Raw genomic sequence first — 17641 nt, forward strand, 5'->3', positions numbered from 1 at the left:
TTACAGTGCCGAAAGACACGAAAATGTTTTTGCATGATTTTCCCTGTTACAATCAATCAGCGCTCTTAAATTATTATTTGACTATCACTAGATAAATTGATGTTTCTCTTTGGTCCTCGGAACTTTAAAAGCCGTGAAAAAAAAATTACAAATGAGTTAAAACAGCAAATAAATGAATCAAGAAATAAAAGACTAAATAAATGAATTTATATTCTTTAAGGGAGGATTAAAAGGATGAATTAATATATGTGTAATTATGTGGATAAACAAGAAATAAATAAGATTATAAAAACGGAAACCATACAAAAAGAGAAAACAAACAAGGCGAAGCAGAAAATAACACAAGACCGGATGAAAGAGAAAAAAAGGGAGAATAGAAAGAAAATCGATAACGAGATTTTTGTTCAAGTTGCAAACGAATTATTAACCCGCAAAAGAGCATGACCGATCAAACATTTGACACGGCACTTGCGGGAACTAGAGCTGGCAGCGAACTAGAAACTTCCCTTTCTTTTGTTAAAAATCACATCAATATGAAATGACCCTAAACTTGACTGTGTGGCTGCAGCAGTCAAGTGAGACTATGCCTTCGGCGATTTCCACTCAAACACGATTTTTCCTTTCCCACGGTCCATGGAACCGGCTTATTTTAAAACGAGTCTCATTGGTTGCATCAAGGCGATCGATTGTATTTTGGAAGCGATATGTTCGGTTAACTAATCCAGCCAAATCTCATTCGAGAAAATCCTGAAACGTCATAGATCACTGGGGTTGTTCCTAACATTAGCACCGGAAAGACAAGGCTAAAACATGAACAAATAAGGAAATAATTCGCACAGGTGAACTCGAACTGACGAAATCGCTTGTAATTGCAGCGGAAGCCTCTTTGTTAAATGCGTGATGTTTACTTCACACTGATGCGACCAAGAGTAAATTCCACTCGTTATCAGCCAAACATTCCGACTGAATTGCTGTTCGGTTATGGAGCATTTATTTATTTAAGCGCTTAAAATTTGAAAGAAGATAATCGCTTTAAAAGGAAAAATGTGTGAGGCACTTGTCCAAAGGCATGGGGAATTATAAAACTCTATTTGCATCAGTTTTGAGCCGTGGCAGTTTGAAATTGCATGCCTCTGCTACCCAAGAGAAATTTGTTCTTTCAAGAAATTAAGCAAACGGGCGAAGGTCAAGAGAGACATAAAAACATTTCCAATTACTCCATGATCTTTTTACAAAGTATCACATTATACCTCTCAACTGTGAAACAAATATGACGACTTCTAAATTGAATTGCAGTGACCTGAAATGGCCCCGAGAACACTATAGCAAATTATCTACGTGACTACTTCAATTCAGCGGTCCATAACAAGTTTTCTAAAAATAAATTTAGATTATTTTCAATCCTCTTTGAGCAGTTAGGCCAGCTAACTGTACGAGAATCTTCTAGCTCCGGAACCGTGAGTGGTTTTATCTTGCGGATGCCCAGCTAATTAGCCATAATATAAAAAAACAAGCCAGCCGGCATTAAATAAAAGTAGCTTGAAAGTTTTTCAGTCCCGACATCGTCGTCATGCGTCATTTTTGTCATGATTACTATTTCTAACATTGATATTATGATTATCACCATATTTTTATGCTTTCGTATCTTTATCTGCTGCCTGAGATTTCTGGGAACATTCGATAACTAAGTAACACTCCCAAGAAATGATGTGATAACTGAGAAACGTGATCCATGCTCCGGTTGCATTTGTTTGGCGTCTGAACTGGGAAGAAAAAAAGTGCCACTAGCAGTCAACTTGATAGCTCTGTGGATGACTTCGCTCTATTATGTTTGTCCCCTTCTTGTGTAGCTTCAGGTCCTTCCTTTTTCGACACGGTTACAGTATGAAATGCCTGTTGACTGGGTTAGGTCTGGTTGGACGGAAAAATATTTGGCTCTCGGTCCTGACGCACGGACTTGGCTGCGCTCGGTTCGTATGTCATGACCTCGAGACAAATAGTTTACCGCGCGGCCCTCCAACTCAGTCACTATTAGTAAACAGAAGGAGTCTAAAAACCGGGTGAACTAGCTTGTTGAGTTATGGCTATCAGCTGTTCTGCTATCAATCAAACAAATAATTATTCGGAATTCGAAGTAGGCAATCATGGCTATTTACAAGATGAACAAATTAGCAATCCTCATCAACGATAAAACTATCCTATTAACATTTCATGACCCTCCCTAATTGTGGATGAAGCTCTCCTTGTGACCTCCTCCTCCTTCCTTTATGTAAAAAAAAAAGCGATCAACAAAGAGCGCTACAAACTTCAAGCAGATCTGAAAGAGGCCGGCTTGCAACGACGCAGAATGTCAAAGTATCTGCTCCAAAATAATTGGACGAAAAAAGACACTACGCATTTGACCTTTTCCTCAGTTATTTAACAAACCGATATGAAGAAATTAACCCTTTTCTATCAAGCCACGCATACATCATTCAAATTTGCACGACTAGTGTTGTTAATTGTTTCTTGTTGAAATTAAGAGACAAAATTATGTAACTGTGTACATTGCAAGGGTGTTTGATGTGACACCTACTGCAGCCAAAAACACCCACAATGATTCCAGATTTCCATTGCAGTGAACCGTTTATATAATAAGAAGTCCCAAATATCCAGCATTCTGCTCCAAGAGCAACACTGACAAAGTGTCTATCTTTTAAGATCAAAACTTGCTCAAGAAATCAAAAGTTTGCATTCAAAACACACCTCAGGGCCAGATCTTGCTGTTTGGCTGGTAAATGCCTTCTCGCTTTACCGCTAGCCCTTGTTCGTCCCTGTGGCGAAAGCTAGTGTCGCAAAAACAACCTTTGCCTCGTTTATGACCGAAACGAATTCTGGGAAATTCCACCACAACTCGAGAAGGGAACACCTCACATTTCCATTTTGGGCCACTCAGTCCTACCAGCAAAATATCACATCCATCGAGACTTTTGCCACTCAAAACTGGCCCAAAAAGCCTTGGTAGGTCCTAGGAGCCATCTACAGACGGGCCAGAGAGACGACTTCACTTGTGAACTCGCCAAACTTGCATAAAAGCATTTTGGCGCTCCAGTCTACATGAAACATAATAATAATAATAATAATAATAATAATAATAATTTAATGTTTATATTGCGCAAATTAACATGTCGAAACCACCTCTCACCTCTGTTTTCTTTCAGAGGCTTGCCTCTACCCACATTCCAGCTTAATGATGCTGTCCTGAGGGCTTCTGTAGAGGGAAAATGGCTCGAAAAACACTTATAAGCGCGAGAAAACGAATCGATTTGAACGCATCCAAACACGAGCCGTTGATCAAGGTCACGTGACCCCAAAGTCTGAGCCCATGGTGTCACAAAACCGCAAATATTGTAAGGAATACTTCATATAACGACAAACAAAGTGAGCTTAAGTTTTGTATGGCCAAATTATAAGGTTTTGTCTGCTGGGAAAGGGTTAAGGTCCTTTCGGTTGTTTTATCGACCAAATTCTTCTAGGATATATCGCCCGAAAATGTCATGTTTTGGTAAGGATTTACGAAAGGAGAACAATGCATTGTCCATGGAAGGGACAAAATGAAAGAAGAACCTTTTTATATGAAGATTCGTACATACTATTCCTTTCTCTATTTCAGAGAAAGGATCTCTAACGGAATGAAATTAAAGCTATGAAAAGTGACATTTTCACTGTATAAGTAATAAAGCAAAAAAGGAAGGTTTTTCTTGGAATTTCGGACCTCTGGGCCCTTTTCGCCGATTTCTGCACTGGATCAAATTAGTTATAATTACCTTTGCGGGATAAACCTTCTCCTAGCAGATTTTCTAGGGTTGATGGAATAACTTCACACTGACAGAGACAGGGAGGCCAGCTAACAATCAAATTCTTGTAATCTTAATTAAAAAAAAAGTTACCCAAGATTTCCAATGCGATGGCTAAGATAAATATTTTTGAAATTCTCCCACCAAACGCCTCAGCTGCTTAAATGAACGATACTGCACTTAAGGGCCATCAGACAGCAGACCGTTCTGAAATAAACAACAAACTGGAGCTCGCCGTAAATCCAATGAGGTTCACTTGTAGCTTGTTCAGATTAAGCTGTGACAGAGAATGTCGCATGGAGACTTCGCTACAGATATAGGTATAATTCAGTGAGTCTAAGCTGAAAAAACTCGCCTGACATCGCTCTACTATACCTGGAACCACAAGTGTTAGTAAATGACCGAGGCAAGCTCTCGAGGCCCCTACATTGCGATGGTAAAAAATGCGTGTAGCTTATGATATCAATCGCCAACGAAGGATCATTTATCGGAAAATTGATTCTGCAGTTTTCTTAAAGTTGCTTATTTTAAAAACTAAGTATCAGTTGTCGACTGTATTACATTTATCTAAAAAACCCTGGTTGCGATAGCTATTTCCAAAAAAAGTCAGCTTCTATGATCGGTCTAAATTGGATAACCATGTGATAGCATGGATAGAACTTATAAATTGTCCACTGAAGTGCATATGAAGAATTCTTGTCTAGAAATAGCAGACATTGCTTACTTCTTCAAAAATCTTGGGTTTCTTTGTTCTAACCGTTATCACGCTCTACATTAACTTCCTATTAGGCAATTAACCCATGCCGGAACAGGTCTAAGGGCAAAGAAAAAATATTTAGATCCCCAAGTACCACTTCGTAAAGGGTCGGTCTGAGAGCCAGTCCTATAAAAAACGACGAGTTCCCTTCAGGCGAAACGAGAATCGAAAGACAGTCTCAATTGTAAATCCAAAGCTCGCGACCATTAATTATAGGAAACTGGAACGGTATATTTATGTTTTCATATGGGAAAGCTAGCCAAGACAGCCAAGTGAATGGATGGACAAAATTTAGACTAGTCATTCAGACTAATAGCAAATGAATTCCACGAGGAAGTGGAGAATCAGGACTAAGCACATGAGAGGTAATAATTTTGAAACTGAAAACGACAGGACGGGAAAAAGCCTCTTTTTCCTTTCAACACATCCATCGTTTTCGGTTGCATTAAATTTCCGATCCTTCGTCTCCGCTTACCACGCACTTACACATATGCTAAGCTTAGTTGCCTTCCATGGATACACAAGCATTTTCTTGTTACAATCTCAGGTGCACCCTTATATCAACATGCATATCGTTTGCGTTTCTGTTGAATTCTAGTGGTCCCTCTTACAGGCAGAATTCTACTGCAGCGGAACATACTGTAGTAACAGTATAATTTGAATATATCAACAAAGTTGAAATGGTAAATTGGCCACCGTTACGGTTATAAAAGCTGACGTTTCGAGCGTTAGCCCTTTGTCGGAGCAGTAGATAGCTTTCGCCATGGCTTGGGAGCTCTTGGTAAACCTTTTCTTCTAAACGGGAAAACTGACTCCGCTCCTCAACAAAATTCAAGATATAGTTCATCCTTATACAATGATTTATACGAAACTATTCGACAAAGTGTGCCCTCAAGGAAAAATAAAAATTTTAAAAAGCCAAAAATTAAACGTATATGGCGGCGGTGGTCCGATCCGTCCATAATTTGACATTGGAAACAGTGCAAAAAACAACAAAAAAGAAATTAAATAAATAAAATAAAAAAGGATGCAAAAATCTGTACTAATAAAGCCAAGATGAGAAACAAGCTGTTTAAAAAAAACATAGGTCGATGAACGGTCATTAATTAAAAGCTATTCCTGAGGTTATTTAGGCGAGGTTTACCCATCACACTTGCGTGATAAATCATGTTGATTTTACCTTATGTTGCGTTACCCAAGTAGGTGTAGAAAGCCTAATATGAGCTAAATTCATGTGGTACTTTAGCCCACAATTACGTTTAAAATAGTTTTAAAACATCCTAATTCATTTAACACCCTTAAATGTATCAGTCTTCTCCAAATGTAATTAACGAGACAGCTTTTTAGTTCAATCTCTTCGATCCATCGATTTTTATCTCTATAAGAAAGTATCACGCCACGCGATTGGGGTGATCAATTTGTGTGACCAGCTGTTGTTGTTTTATATTCAAAACCCTCACAACATGCAACATTTCCTGATTATCATGAAAGCAAATAGTTTACCATACCCGATACACGTTACTGTCGTTTAAGCGTGTATGAAAATTCACTACGTTTTTACAAATTTTAACCATTTTAGCCTATTTAGATAAAAAAAAAAAAAAAAAAAAAAAAAACAGGGGGCAAATGTACGAATGCTAGCAAGCATCGGCACTGCCTGAAGAAGAATCTTTCCTGCAATGAATTGACGTCGATTAACAGAGGCGGATCCAGGAATTTTTGATTTGGGGGTCCAAACTTTTGTTCAGAAAGGACTGTTGAACTCTTTGAGGCAAGTTACTTCTCCCCCACTCCCCCTTCCACTAGTCGCGGTTGCACGTTATAATTCCTTGGCCGCTTACCGTTTATTTGGATTCATTAAAAAAATCAGCCAGTTAAAAGTGATATACGATCCTGTCTCAAAGTTGTAAGAGTCAGGTTTGATGGGGGGGGGGGTCTGGATCCCCCGGACCCTCCCCCTAGATCCGCCACTGATTAATGTACAGCCGCGTGCTATTGTCCCTACGCTGACAACCTGTCCGATGGGCTTGTCAGCACGCCACAAAAGCCTTTTCCACACTGGCAAGTAAGATTTCCTTAGCAAATATACATCTCAAAGAGTAAATATTTCCCATTTTCTTAAGCCAGAATGCTCTCCGACTTAAGTAAAATGTAGGAAAATTTACTATTTCCTACATAAATGTCAGTTTGTTTCAACAAATGCCCCTTTAATTAATAATTGGCATGTCAGTTTTTGGACAAGAGGATTCCTTAGAGAAAAACGTTGTCACATTTATCAACTGCACGCGCACTGCAATGGAAAACATCAGTTGAAGGAAACTTGTCAAGGAGTATGTGCTAGTTCAAATGCTGCTTAGTCTTTAAGGGTACTGCGCCACTCCACCAATGCAGTGAGCCATAAAATTATACTTGGAAGGCATGAAGGTACAACAAATTGCTTTTTAAGAAAACATTGTAAAGGTTAGTGATTAGAATAACATTGCTGCCTTGAGTGGAAACATTTTAAAACAATTAGACAGGATACCGCTTGATGAGAAATTCATTCGAATCAATCTGTTTCTTTGAAATTACTATGAGAAACAAACCATTTCGACTCCTTCATGTTTTCACATACTACTCGTTCAAGTGGTGTCATATGTTTATCTTAAAGTTTATTTTAAATTTCGTCTATCTTAAGTCCGGCACCACATGTTCAATGCCGCTTTTAATTTCATAAACTATTGTTGTCATATTACCACGTTACGCAACAGATCTATCTGCGAAAAGTTTTCGCCGAAGCTAAACGTCGGCCAGGTAGCCTTCTATTTCGCTTCAAGCTTCACTGTGGTGCATATAAAGCTTGCCATCGGTGAAAAGGGTGAAAACCTTTAAAAGAGCATTATTTTTTTCAAAATCTAGCACATTATTGAACGAGAGGCATAGCAATATCTGATATTATTGTTGTGAAACATGTTATTGCATAATCAATAATTACAAAAAACAAATAGGTATATGTGCACGATCCTTCGTAGTAAAGCACTATTTAGGCAATAGTGAAAAACAAATAGATAAAATAAATAATCGGTAGAATGTTAGCTGATACACGCGAGTGAATTATCTAGAGGAATTTAAGGCGTACGTTTGGGCTGCAACATCCTGTAACACATAGAAATATGTGACACGTGCTCCGCAAATAGTGAGTGTGGGTTTAATTGCTAGGGGCTAATTGGATTAGTCTGGGTAAGGACGCAAGTCAAACTGTGCGACAGGAAAATGGCTTAGTAAAGCGCAAATAAGCATTGTGAATCTCGGATTTACGTAACTAGGTGTGTATTTCCGTTGTGATAAATAGAGATAACATGTTGTAATTGAGGGCATTCGGAATAGACATTGAGATCGACTGAACGTAGATTGTACGGAGATTGTAGAGGCGTACGCGGATCGTAAATAAACTTGAAAATCAGAAAGATACAGTCCTATTGATTGCTGTACCAGCGGAACGCAGGGATTTTCCTTAATGCAGTGGAGAATTCTGCCACAATTATGAATGGAACGAAGAATAGCAGTGTGCAAGACTGCATTGGGGACCCAAGCAAGACGGCGACGGCTTTCCAAGCTCTGGCTTATGTTATCATTTTCGTTGTATCTTTGGTTGGAAATGGTGGTGTTCTTTTTGCTATTTACAGGAACAAACAGCTGAGGAGATCTATAAACTACTTTGTCTTTAATATGGCCGTGTCTGATTTATTCAATCCGTTGACAATCATGCCAATAACATTCGTTGAGATCGTCTCAGGGTCTGCTACTTGGAGGGTTGACAACCCGTGGCTGTTAGGAAATATCCTTTGCAAACTTTCCTACTTTATGCCTGATGTTTCTGTTGCTGTATCCATTGAAAGTCTGCTCTTGATATCGTTGGATAGACTCGTGGCTGTTGTCTTCCCGCTGAGGACAAGACATCTTTCATCGAAAGTTCATCAAATCAGCATTCTCTGTGTATGGATCACCGCCGTTGCAGTTCACGCACCTTATTTTTACACTTTTAGACTAGAGGTAAAGGAAAACAAAACCTCCTGCGTCGCCAATTGGGGACCAGCCTTCAATCATTTGGAGACGCACGAACGATTTGTCACAGCAACTTTTGTTACTTTTGTCTTAGTGCCAATCTGTGTTTTAGTGATCGTATACAGTGTAATAGCTTGGAACTTGTGTGAAGAGCGAAAGAAAATGCAAGAGTCGGGTAATCATCAAAAGAAACTCAGCAAACAAAGCAAAAAGATTGTTTGTAGCTCTGTAGCCATTATAGCAGCTTTTGCTTTCTGTATGATTCCACAGCTTGTTTCTATCTTTACACGCGTATTTATTTGGAATGGGGAAGTGCCGCCCAATTGCACTTTTCGCACAATGATCCCGTTCATCGCTTCTTTCATGTTGCACGCATGGAGCGCTGTGAATCCTTGCATTTGCTTTATTTTCATTAAAACCTATCGAGACACTCTGAAAAGATTCTTCTGCTCTCGATGGTCAAATGTTAATTATACACAGAATTTGGATCTATCGATGAATCCCGCCACGTTAGCATCGAGGATTAAAAAATGTCGTTCTACAAAAGTCTAATGTCGAAATTGGCTGATTATGAGTTGTTAAAATTAACGTTCGCGATGATGCAATGATATGTTATTTTACGTTATTTTTTAAGTGTCTAATAATTACATTTCGATACGCTATTATTTTTATAAACATTATTCTTGTGGGATTAAATAACTAAGTATACCCAGGCAGGTTCCCTTCTTTAAATCTAAAATCTGGCTGTAAATTGCGTGACGTTCATAGACATTTGCGCAAAAAGTAATTTGCAAACTTAGCGACAATTTCCGTAAAATAGACTAAGTTTATTTAATAATCTTTTAAACTGTATACTCAAATCAAATGTTCTTATTACTCCGGCAAGAGTGACCAAAGAAATGATCGTTTAGCATTTACATTAAAATTAGAAATGTTAAAAAGATTCGTGATCGATATTTTTTAGTAAGAGGGAGTTAGTTTCTGAAGTAATAAAATAGGGGGCAAAATTACTGAATGCTGATTGGTCAATAAAGAGGGTATTTTTTCTTAATTTTGCTTGAGAGGATGGCAAAGTTAGTAGCTCATGATTGGCACTCAGGTTGCCTAGCAACAGCTTATGCTATCGAAAAGTTGTTGCTGAAGATTTTCTGTTACAATGACGTCTCGTTTCGAGATAGTTGACGAGGAGTATGTCGAAGAATTAAAAGACAAGAGTGAAAACGAAAACGCGAGGAAAAGCATGGAGTACTGCAACATCGTTTTTAAAAAGTACGAGAGCGATGTCCTCGACCGAACAGTGGCGCAGTTTTATGCCGAGTTACGAAAAGAAAACGGGGATGAATATGAGCCCGACTGCCTGAAAATAATGCAGGCATCACTGGAGAGATATCTAAAATCAAAAGCCTATCCAAAGTCCTGGTATCTTTGTGCAAAAATAAAATTTCATTCAGCTCATTCGTGAGTTTGTGGCCATTGATTCTCTGTCAACTTTAAATGGCTTCCTGTGACTGATTACTGAAGAGCGCATTCAGAAATTCAGTAATTTTCCCCTCAATTTCATTAACAAGTAATCGCAATGGTTCCTCCTAAAATTAAGGATTAATATCACTTGTGTTTTCAGAAGTTGCTGAAATTGCCCAAGTCGCGAAGCGAAGCGACTCGGGAAATTTCAGCAACTTCTGAAAACACTCGTGATATTAATCCTTAATTTTACTCGGCCCCATGCGATTACCTTGACAAACTGTGGTGCTACGTCTGTGGCCATGGGAGTATTGCAAATGAGTTACGTTGATAATAAAAATTGGCCACTGTTAAAAGTTTCTTAAGCCAGAAAATCTTTACTGTAGCCCATTTACCCTATCCACTGAGTTCATAAAACCAAATTATCTAATTTTTAGAAGGAGTTAAACTATTAAACCCAGAGAGGACGCTGGATGCACTTTCATCGAGGTAGCATTAATTCGCTTCCCGCCCATATTTCTGACATAAAAGCTAGAAATTATGTGGTATCGGGGAAAAACTGTTTAATGAAATCTAATGGGTTTTAAAACTGGATCGGTGATTTTTTTTGTTTTACTAGACCTGTCTAAAAGAACTGACTAAGGTTCGATAGTAATAAATTAAAGCGAAAGTCACGCAGTTACGAGTTTTTCTAGAAATTACATATATCTTTTCTGCTCAGTCATCTCTCGACGTTGTTCCATAACCTATGGTGGATCTATAACACTAAGAGACGATGCAAGCAATAGCACATTTCGAAATAATGGGGAGGTCTATCGCATCGTATCAGTGAAGCAAACAGTCAACAGCAAAAATGAGGCGTCTCGATGTCTGCTCTCAGAAAAACTATCTGAAATGACCGTGAAAAGGACATTGATTCCATTATTTTCTTCAATGGTAAATTAAGGGATCATTGGGATCGAACGGAAAAGAATAATCGATATTTTTCGCTTGCTGTTTCCGAAAAAATGATGCCTACGGTCATTAGAGAAATCGAGAAACAACGTGGTATTGATTCAAACCCGGGTTTTAATTTTCCCTAAAGGTGATAAGGGTGTTTAACCAAAGCTGCTTTTGGAAAGAGGAAACATGAGGCAAATATTAAACGAAACGAACGGCACCACACGGCACCACACGGCACCACACGGCACCACACGCTAGACGTACAGGGCACAGTCGGTGATATCAAATAGTTCATCAAAGCAAATTCAAAGTTAACAGAATTGTGTAGATGTAAGACGGTAGAAAAGTGGAAGATAGAAGCATCGAGACATCGTATTTGTTTGAGCTCATCTTCCGGAGGTAAAGAAGAAAAATATATATATTTTAGTAAAAAATATAAAAATTCTCTGATCAGAAAACATTTAAGTTCAGCATCGTCATCGATTATGAGTTAGAACTGAAAAAAATGCGGTCATGACAACGTGACGTCATACTTTGCCACTCTATACCATTCAAGTAAGGAACTAAGAGGTTTTACCAAAGGAAGCCTCTTATGAAAATACGAATTTTTAAAGCAAATGCCATATATATGTAAATTGGAAGACAGTTTTCAATAGGCCCTCAGCTCAATAACTTTTTACTTTACGATTTCCACTTAAATTTTGGCATTAGGCATTAAATTTTGGCACTAGGCAAACTAAAACATTTTGGCTCAAGTGCAATAAGTCCTCTTGTACCCTAAGGGAACATCTGTCTCCTTAATGGAAATGATTTTAAAAAGTTTATTGGTAATTTAATGCTGAGTAATTTTTTTGCCGCTTTAACAAGGATGAGAATCGATGGGAAGCCAATGCCGTTTAAGATAGCTGAAAATAAAAACGTGGAGGGTTTTATTTGCGTCAGCCCTTCAACCGTCATTTTGTATTCTGGCCACGTTTACGTAAATGCTGAATTGAACATAAGATCTGATCTACCAAATACGACGAGATAAATAGTTAATCGATATACATGCCGTAGCTTTTCTTTTCGATCAAAATTTTTAGGCGATGAAGTTTCAACTTGATGTTATCAAGGTAAACTTAAGATCACATTTTCTCTGTCCATAACAAACTACTGTGTTGAAATTCATGACCCATATTAATAAACGGGAGCTGCAGAAAGGGGACAAAAAATTAGTTTAAAAGAAGTAAGAAAGGAGAGTCATAGATGCAGAAAGACTCACTATAGAGCAACTAGATTGATTTTCAAAGTTTATTTTTTACATTTTATCCTTCACTAGAATATATCATAATTTATCGGTCGAGTCCAACGTCTTTAATCTTATACGACAGTTCATATTTTCTCGTAACATATTTATTGTTCTTCCATGCTTGATTTACTTTAAGTCCTTCATATGTTTCCTCTTTCAAATCTTTTTAATGGTAACTAAACTTCTTTTTTTTTGACAAAAGTGAACCAACTGAGTTAGGGTGGAAAGTTTTCCATCAAGAAAACAGATCAATCGTATGGAAGTGCCTCTCGTTAAACTTTTGTCTGAGAGAAATTTTTTATTTGAGTGCCTGATATCTAAGTTTTACTGAAAGGATTTGAATTCATAGTCACCACATTGTGGTTACTATACAGCTATGCTGGATATGTTTTAAACGTTGTATGAACGCTTCAGATGAGTTGCTGTCTATTACGGAAAAACTACATGTGTTAGACACGTGAAGGGAATCGTCATGAAACTAGGTATTTTTACTCAATTTAACGAAAAATTACAAAAGAGTTGGCAGGATAACTTCTTAATAAGGTAGAAAATAAACGAATGTTTGATTTAAATGAGTCTCACTGACCATGTCGCTTTCTCAGAGCTTAAAGAGGAAGGAAACGAGCGGAAGACTTTGAAATACTTAAAGTGGCCACATGAGCAGGGATTGCGGCAAACTAGGACTATAGAAGTTGCGAATGGAAGCTAATTACATTTTCCATTATGCTTTATCTTCATCTATAGTTTCGAAGGAAGAAGAAAGAATAGGGAAGGAAATAATGAACCACTTGGTAAACACTTAACACCTGCGGGTGATCTACATTAGGAGAATGGCACACTTCAAGCGGACATTGTCTTATGCCTTTAAGGTTGCGACTATTCTTTGCATTTTGGATACGTGATATGCTTGCTTCTATTCTCATTTATCTGCCTTCTTAAATTCTGAAATGAGAATATGGGATTTGTCCCATTATGTAACTTGATATTTGAAATCTTATAGGAAAATGATGCACTTAACTAAAAGATCATTTTCGCCAATGTTAACTCAGAAAACAGATTTGTAACATAAAGCTTGTTAGGTTCTTCTTTATAGTGTAAAAAGCGTGGATTAAATGGGCTCAAAGAGATCATCCAGTCAAGCACAAGTTCTGGAAGTACACAAAACCTATAAAAGGAGACCTAGTATTGATTTTTTCAGATCACTTTTTCAGTGCAAGCGCTAGCGGTAAAACACGATTCAATTTCCGTAATCTCGAGTTGGGAGTCTTAACTGAAAACAAGGATCATCGCTCTTTGATCATATCGAAACCCCACGTTTTTTATAATGATTGGAAATTCAAGCTGGGGACTGCATATGAAAAACTTTTCAGCAGATACGGAAAAAGCAGCAGCTCAAAACACCAGTGACCAAGATTGCTTACAAAGAAGTGGCCACGTTGAAAAAGCCATTGCTTACTCCTCGATTCTCGTGGTTTCCTTCGTCGGGAACCTTCTAGTACTAATCATCTTCTACAAAAACAGACAGTTGCGAAGGTCACCCACCAACTTCTTCGTGTTTAATATGGCCTTGTCCGATCTGTTTAATCCTTTAACCATCTTGCCTATCAAAGTCGTCGAGATCATCTCAGGATCTGACTCCTGGAAAGTTTCCAATCCATGGCTCCTTGGGAACATTTTGTGCAAAGTTTGCTACTTTCTTCCAGATGTTTCGTTGGTGGTCTCTATCCAGACCCTTCTATTGATCTCATGTGACAGGCTCTTAGCTGTGGTCTTTCCATTAAAGGCCAGTCTCATCTCCTCAAAGGTACGATTGACCGCCATCTTGTGCACGTGGCTCGTCGCCTCTGCTATTCATGCACCTTATTTTTACGTCTTTCAATTGTTCTCTTACCAAAATGAAGCGTACTGCAAGCAGCATTGGGGACAAGATCATCTAGAGACATTCAAGAAGTTTGTTACAGCAACGTATATCATTTTCCTTATGGTTCCTTTTATCCTCTTGGTCTTTCTGTACGGCACTATCGCGTGGACTTTAATAAAGAATAACAAGAGAAGTCAACGGGAGTTATCTTGCATCCAACGCCAACGAAATCAGCAGCTCCGAAAAACTATCCGGATGTCAGCAGCCATAATAATCGCATTTTTTATTTGCTTGAGTCCAGTTATTGTTTACATGTTCACAACGATTTTTATTTGGAATTGGAATTCAGACTTAGAAGTTTGCTTATTTCAAACGGTGATTTCATTCTTTTCGTTCTTTATGCTTCATGCTTGGAGTGCTATAAATCCGTGCATTTGCTTGATTTGTATTAATATCTATCGGAGAAGCCTTGTACGAATTTTACCTTTTAGCTCCGGAGTCGTCCATGTGACTGCTTCTCGTTAAATAAAGAATATAATTCTCCATGAAAATACAAGGAAAATCGTGGGAGAACGGCCTCATTATGTTGTCTTAAGGTCATCCCAATTTAGTGTCTCGTTTCCCATCGCCCTCCCTCTCGTGAGGGTGGGTCGGTCGGTTGGGCAAAATAAAAAAAAGGAACGAATACTTGAAGGGGTCTGGGAGGCAGAGAAGGCCGGGCTGCTAAGTAAGAAAGCTTGGTTACAAAGTTAACCCGAAAACGTGGTTTCTTCGTTCGTTATTCTTTATCTACAATGGCACTTGTGATAAGATTACGAAAAAGGAAGAGAGTTTTGGCCTTACCTAGGGGTGCGTTCGTTAAAAATGTTCTCGAATGCAACTTCGTGTTAAAACTAAACTTTCAGTCGCCCCCATTATGAGATTGAAACTGACAAGCAAGACTCAGTTAGAAAGTTACTGTTTAATCAAAAAAGCTGTACATATCTTGACGAAATGTTCTTTTCCAAGAAACATTCAGTTTGTTTTCCAGTTACTTTTGCATGTTAAATCTCATATTTAGTCTTGAAGGTATAATCAGATGGTAAAAGATGTATATTAAAACGACTGTCAAATGTCTAAAAAGGCTTTAAAAACGTTGCAGGAGTTTTTTTTTTTTTTTTTTACTTCAAAAAAATGGATCGGTCGGGCGATGGGAGACGAAGCATTAAATTGGGATGGCCTAAGTCATACGGCCTGTCGCGCCATACAGCCATACATAAATCTGAAATAATTGGAGGCATATTGTCAATCTTTTTGTAAAATAGTTAAACAAGACCAGACTTGGTTTATACAGCTCATAAATCAAGTCCCATTGAGTGAGTTGCATAATTGCTTCAGATGGTTTATCCCGTGGCAAATGAAAAATTAGCCTTCCAAGTATGTTTCCGGTCCATAGTAATAACCAGAAGACATACCCCTGCAATATAATCGTTACCTTAACTTAGCAGTATGATGTAGCAATGGATATCGTGGACCATTTATGTATAATATCCACCAGATTTAATCATAGTTTAGGTATTTCACATGCAAATTGACTCGCCTAATGGAATCGTGCAATTTTGTTGTCCCCACGGCCAAACGTGTGCTAGTTTTACTTTTAAATTTTTTTTTCTTGTAAATAGCTCATTTTCAAACTGAATGTTTTCTTGTCATCACCTCAGCTTTCATTGTCAAGATTCGCACAATGATTGGCGCAACATTTCTGCATAATTCTTAAATTTCAACCCGTAATATTTTTAGCCTTTAAATGGCTGCTAAAAATAAGAAAAGCGAAGAATACTAGATCGCAATTATAGCCTTTAACTCAGTGAGTGATTTTGATGGAATATCCAGCAATCAATTCTATTAGCACAGTAAAAGGAATAAAAAAATAGGTGTTATTGGTAGTGCTGAATTGCAGATTCAGAGAAGAATTTCGCGAACGCTCTATCACCTACTTGGTTCACATCACGTAACTTCTTTCAATTAGGCCAAGCCATGCTATTAGGTTGTTTTCTTTTCAAAATATATAATGCAATGCCTCATTTGAGAAAAGGCAAATTTGTTTTTCAGCTAAGAAAAAAGATCTACCTACGCTGTTTGGGTGACCGCTATGATTTTAAACAACTTCGTAGCAGGGAGATGAGAGAGTATGTGATCTCTGAAGAACATTTATTACCGAGCATTTCTGGCGGTTCAAACTTCAAAAGCACAAGCAGTGACATATGAAATGCAAATTTATAAATAAAGAGAAATTTCTCTTGAAGAACGCCAAGGTTTGTGTACCCTTTCCTTCTAAATCGACAGCCGTACAAGACCAACTCACCAGCAGTTTGTTTACCAAAACATGAATGTGTTTGTACATCGAGCCAACTGCAAAAAGGCAGGCCTAATCCAAAATCTTTTTTATCTTTATTATGCAGTCCTACCGCCAATGATTTATATTCCGCTGACTTCTTTTGGAATGATTGATTAAATCATCGCTCACTGAGATTTATTGCTCTTTGTTGCATCATGGAAATAACTATTCCTTCCGGACTGATCGATTGACAAGGATGATCCGTCTATAATCTAAAGGCTCTGACTATATTATTCTAATTCTTTAAATCACTTCCCTTTCATAATAACAAGAATTTTTAGGAAAGCTTAAAAAGCAGGGAGTCATAGGAAGATGTCGAAGATATAATAACAAGACTCTGTAGGAAAACTTAAAAACCAATGCTGAAAGATACGTGCTCTAAAAATTGCCCTTAATCTAAGCCAGTTGAAGGCTCCAAATCTTTTTTTTTCGATTAAGTGATGGAATGCCAACTGATTAAAATGCCCAGGTAAACTTCGTTATCTATTTTTATTATTATTATTTCTGTTAATTTTTCTATGTAGTTTTGTATTTCAAACTTGAAATTTATCACGTTTTTCAGTTGAAAGAGTCAGACAGTCAGTGCTCGTCCACATTAATTCAGAAATGCTTAATAATTCATCTCTGCATTATAAAATTACTTTTGTGTTCAAAGAAATCCTTCAATGGATCGTTGTGAGCAATCACTTTAGTTTTGCGTCGCAGAATTCAAGTCCAAAAGCATAGCTTCTCGGGCCCAGCATTCTCCCCTGAAATGTCGAGAAAGAAGCACTGTATTTGAAATGACGGCTTCAAATATTTCTACGTGTTCCTGTCTTGACTGTGAATATATGAAAATCTCATATTTGATTTTCAGACCTCACAGTCACTGATTCATCACTTCACAGGTTTATTACGAACCAACATAATGCCCAGCTCCCAGTTGCCTAGTTAGCTCGCGGTTTGTAGAGCACTGCACCACTTTTGCGAGATTCAAATCCCGTAAAGACCAGATTTTTCTTTTTTTTTTCAGGCCTTATTTTCACTACCGCTTAAGTAGTGAAAAGATCGCTTATATATTCGCTTTTATATTTAT

At 37.9% G+C, this 17641-nt stretch overlaps 2 protein-coding genes across 2 annotated transcripts; both read left to right on the forward strand.

The window, feature by feature from the left end:
- Positions 1 to 7652: 7652 nt before the first annotated feature.
- On the forward strand, positions 7653 to 10092 carry LOC111328141 (neuropeptide Y receptor type 1-like). The gene has a single exon (XM_022932521.2). It carries the CDS (start codon positions 8116 to 8118, stop codon positions 9187 to 9189), a length of 1074 nt encoding a protein of 357 aa, XP_022788256.2. The 5' UTR covers positions 7653 to 8115; the 3' UTR covers positions 9190 to 10092.
- A 2887-nt stretch (positions 10093 to 12979) lies between these two features.
- On the forward strand, positions 12980 to 16101 carry LOC111328132 (growth hormone secretagogue receptor type 1-like). The gene has a single exon (XM_022932512.2). The coding sequence runs from the start codon at positions 13653 to 13655 to the stop codon at positions 14712 to 14714; it is 1062 nt and encodes a 353-aa protein (XP_022788247.2). The 5' UTR covers positions 12980 to 13652; the 3' UTR covers positions 14715 to 16101.
- The last annotated feature ends 1540 nt before the right edge of the window (positions 16102 to 17641 follow it).

The sequence above is a fragment of the Stylophora pistillata genome, chromosome 9 (genome assembly GCF_964205215.1).
Source record: "Stylophora pistillata chromosome 9, jaStyPist1.2, whole genome shotgun sequence".
In the NCBI taxonomy this organism is placed as follows: domain Eukaryota; kingdom Metazoa; phylum Cnidaria; class Anthozoa; order Scleractinia; family Pocilloporidae; genus Stylophora; species Stylophora pistillata.

Excerpts from the sequence above, each read along its gene's own strand:
- LOC111328141 (XM_022932521.2), top strand. The coding sequence starts at position 8,116 with ATGAATGGAACGAAGAATAGCAGTGTGCAAGACTGCATTGGGGACCCA.
- LOC111328132 (XM_022932512.2), top strand. The coding sequence starts at position 13,653 with ATGATTGGAAATTCAAGCTGGGGACTGCATATGAAAAACTTTTCAGCA.